The 2,345-nt window shown below is 34.2% G+C and overlaps 1 protein-coding gene across 7 annotated transcripts; it reads right to left on the bottom strand.

The window, feature by feature from the left end:
- Positions 1–392: 392 nt before the first annotated feature.
- Positions 393–2,020, bottom strand: LOC131179313 (pentatricopeptide repeat-containing protein At4g33170-like). Of its 7 annotated transcripts, XM_058145866.1 has the most exons (5): positions 1,772–2,020; positions 1,627–1,676; positions 1,113–1,166; positions 853–932; positions 393–708 (listed from the first exon to the last, which is right to left on the bottom strand). In XM_058145866.1, the coding sequence occupies exons 3-5, from the start codon at positions 1,117–1,119 to the stop codon at positions 508–510; spliced, it is 288 nt and encodes a 95-aa protein (XP_058001849.1). In that variant the 5' UTR covers positions 1,120–1,166; positions 1,627–1,676; positions 1,772–2,020; the 3' UTR covers positions 393–507. The 7 variants fall into 7 exon arrangements, 3 of the variants coding, with proteins under 3 accessions (XP_058001849.1, XP_058001847.1, XP_058001848.1); XR_009148324.1 differs by adding an exon at positions 1,383–1,456 and having other exon boundaries at positions 393–1,166; positions 1,627–1,682; XR_009148322.1 differs by adding an exon at positions 1,383–1,456 and having other exon boundaries at positions 393–1,166.
- Between the last annotated feature and the right edge of the window lie 325 nt (positions 2,021–2,345).

The raw sequence follows: 2,345 nt of genomic DNA, 5'->3' as shown, positions 1-2,345 counted from the left end.
GCCAATTTCGTTTGGCCAGCCTTTATTCAAGTTTGGCACCCCTTGCCCAAAAAATAAAAAAATTAAATTTTAATTAGAAAAATATTTATATATATATATATATATATATATAAAATCACTTGGCTAATTAATTTAATTGGTAACTTAATTGGATAACTGCATCATTATTATTGATTAGAGCTTAGTGAATATACATTCTGGAATCTATCTTACTCGATAAAAATTTTCATTTTATGCTCCTGAGGTATGTACTCCTTTCTCATAAAATATGGGACCCACTACTCAATTCAAGAAATAACTATAAATATGTGTATATGAAAGCACCATCTTTAAGCGCTCCAGGTCCATGCTAGAATATTCCTACAATGAATAATCAAGTTATACTGGCTGGATTGTGAGATTAAAGGGGAAATTTATTTTAAAAGAATTATTAAGATGTGAATTTTACTATTAACAATAATCACCACAGGAGCAACTTCCCCCTTTGAAACGATGGAAGCCATTTGCTTATCTCAACACAATTTCTCTTTGATAGAGCAGCACAAAGTCTGTAACATATCTTTTACCTTTGATCCTTTCCATCATGTCCACCACCTTATCATATGTTGAATCAGCTTCAGAATGGAATCTATCTTCCACCGCAAACAAACGCACTCTATTCTTCACGTCCATCCAACTAAAGTCTGGATCCTTCTTTACATTCTTCCTCTGCATTGTTCTTCTAGCATTAGTTATAACGTCCCATTGGATGGCTACAGCATAGATATTTGAGTCAGATGGCGCCAAGGCCATTAGTTGGGTTGACAATCATTTTCCAGTATCCATATCCCCAAGAACACAACAAACACCTACCAAGTACCAAGGCTGATACATTGAAGCAGAAGCTTCAAAGGGCATTGATGAGATCACTTTCTCTGCCTCTTGCGCATGCCCTGCACCACAAAGGGCATCAACAAGATAAGCATAATTCTCAATCTCAGGCCGAACACTAGCGTCTGCAGTAACTGATGTTCCGGTGGCATTCACAATTTATGCCTTGGTTCCCTCAGGAGTACATGTTTGCAAAGCCTATACATCAGGATCTCAATATAGTTGTATTTGTCACTACTCACTAGCCATTCACTAATGATGAAATCAAATAGTTGATCCCCTTGTTCACGTGTCCCCTGCACATATGCACATTTATTTCTTTCTCAGCCTTCATTTATACTATAAAACAAAGCAAGCAAAAGTCTATCAAGAAAGTACAAGACTAGAAAACTTTAATTACTTAAGAAGGACGACCAGTATAAATGTTACAGCATGATTATACAATCAACAAACCACTATACACAAACACACATAAAGACCAATGAAATATACGAGGACGGAGAGGCAATCACCTCTCAAGCATAATGATATATTGGGAACCATTTTGTCTAGCGCGTCCTTGAGATTGGAAATAACAGCAGACTACCTTGGGCAAGTCAAAGCATATTACATGAGCAGTTTGGCATATGAATTCCCTCCCTCACGCATCATTGGCAAAAAAATAGGTTGACCCGAACATATGGGTATATTCATTGGTTATTAGGTATTCAAATGCAATAGCTTATGAAATAATTCATCATATACAAGACAGTATACCTTTCCAGATCGAAATGATTCCAGTGTTTCCTTCTGTGTTTTAGGTGTCACTGCATCTACTAATGTATTAGAGAACCAGTAACATATGAAACTGTGAAATGCACTAATACTGCAACTTTCTTCACTAATCTCTCAATTATCTTACCTTTAAAAATTCTATCAACAAAAATGAGGCACAATATTTGGCTAGCTCCTCTGCAACCAGAGAAATGAAAGTAAATGAAAGTAAAAAAATTTGGCAGCCAATGAAACTAAGGGAGACTGACAACTGAAATATTTCCATTACCCAAATGGTAGGAAAAGTTGAAACAGTTCATAAATTTAGAAAGAGATGATTCTCTTTAATTTCAATTAATCTGTACATGGGTGTATATATATATATATATATATATATATATATATATATATATATATATATATACAATTGATTCCTATAATTGTGTAATTATGAAGAAATCCTAGATAAGAAATTCTAAATAGGAATACAGAATACAGAATATACAGAGAAATAATATAGTGATTGACTTTCCATAACACTCCCCCTCAATTTGGAGCATAGATGTTAATCATGCTCAACTTGTTACAAATATAGTTAATCCTAACTCTATTCAGAACTTTTGTGAAAATATCTCCTAATTGCTCTCCAGTTTTGATGTGTCTTGTTGAAATGATCTGTTGTTGAATCTTTTCACAAACAAAGTGACAATCAATCTCAATAT

The sequence above is a fragment of the Hevea brasiliensis genome, chromosome 4 (assembly GCF_030052815.1).
Source record: "Hevea brasiliensis isolate MT/VB/25A 57/8 chromosome 4, ASM3005281v1, whole genome shotgun sequence".
Taxonomy (NCBI): Eukaryota; Viridiplantae; Streptophyta; class Magnoliopsida; order Malpighiales; family Euphorbiaceae; genus Hevea; species Hevea brasiliensis.
This window is presented reverse-complemented; position numbering and strand designations above follow the sequence as displayed.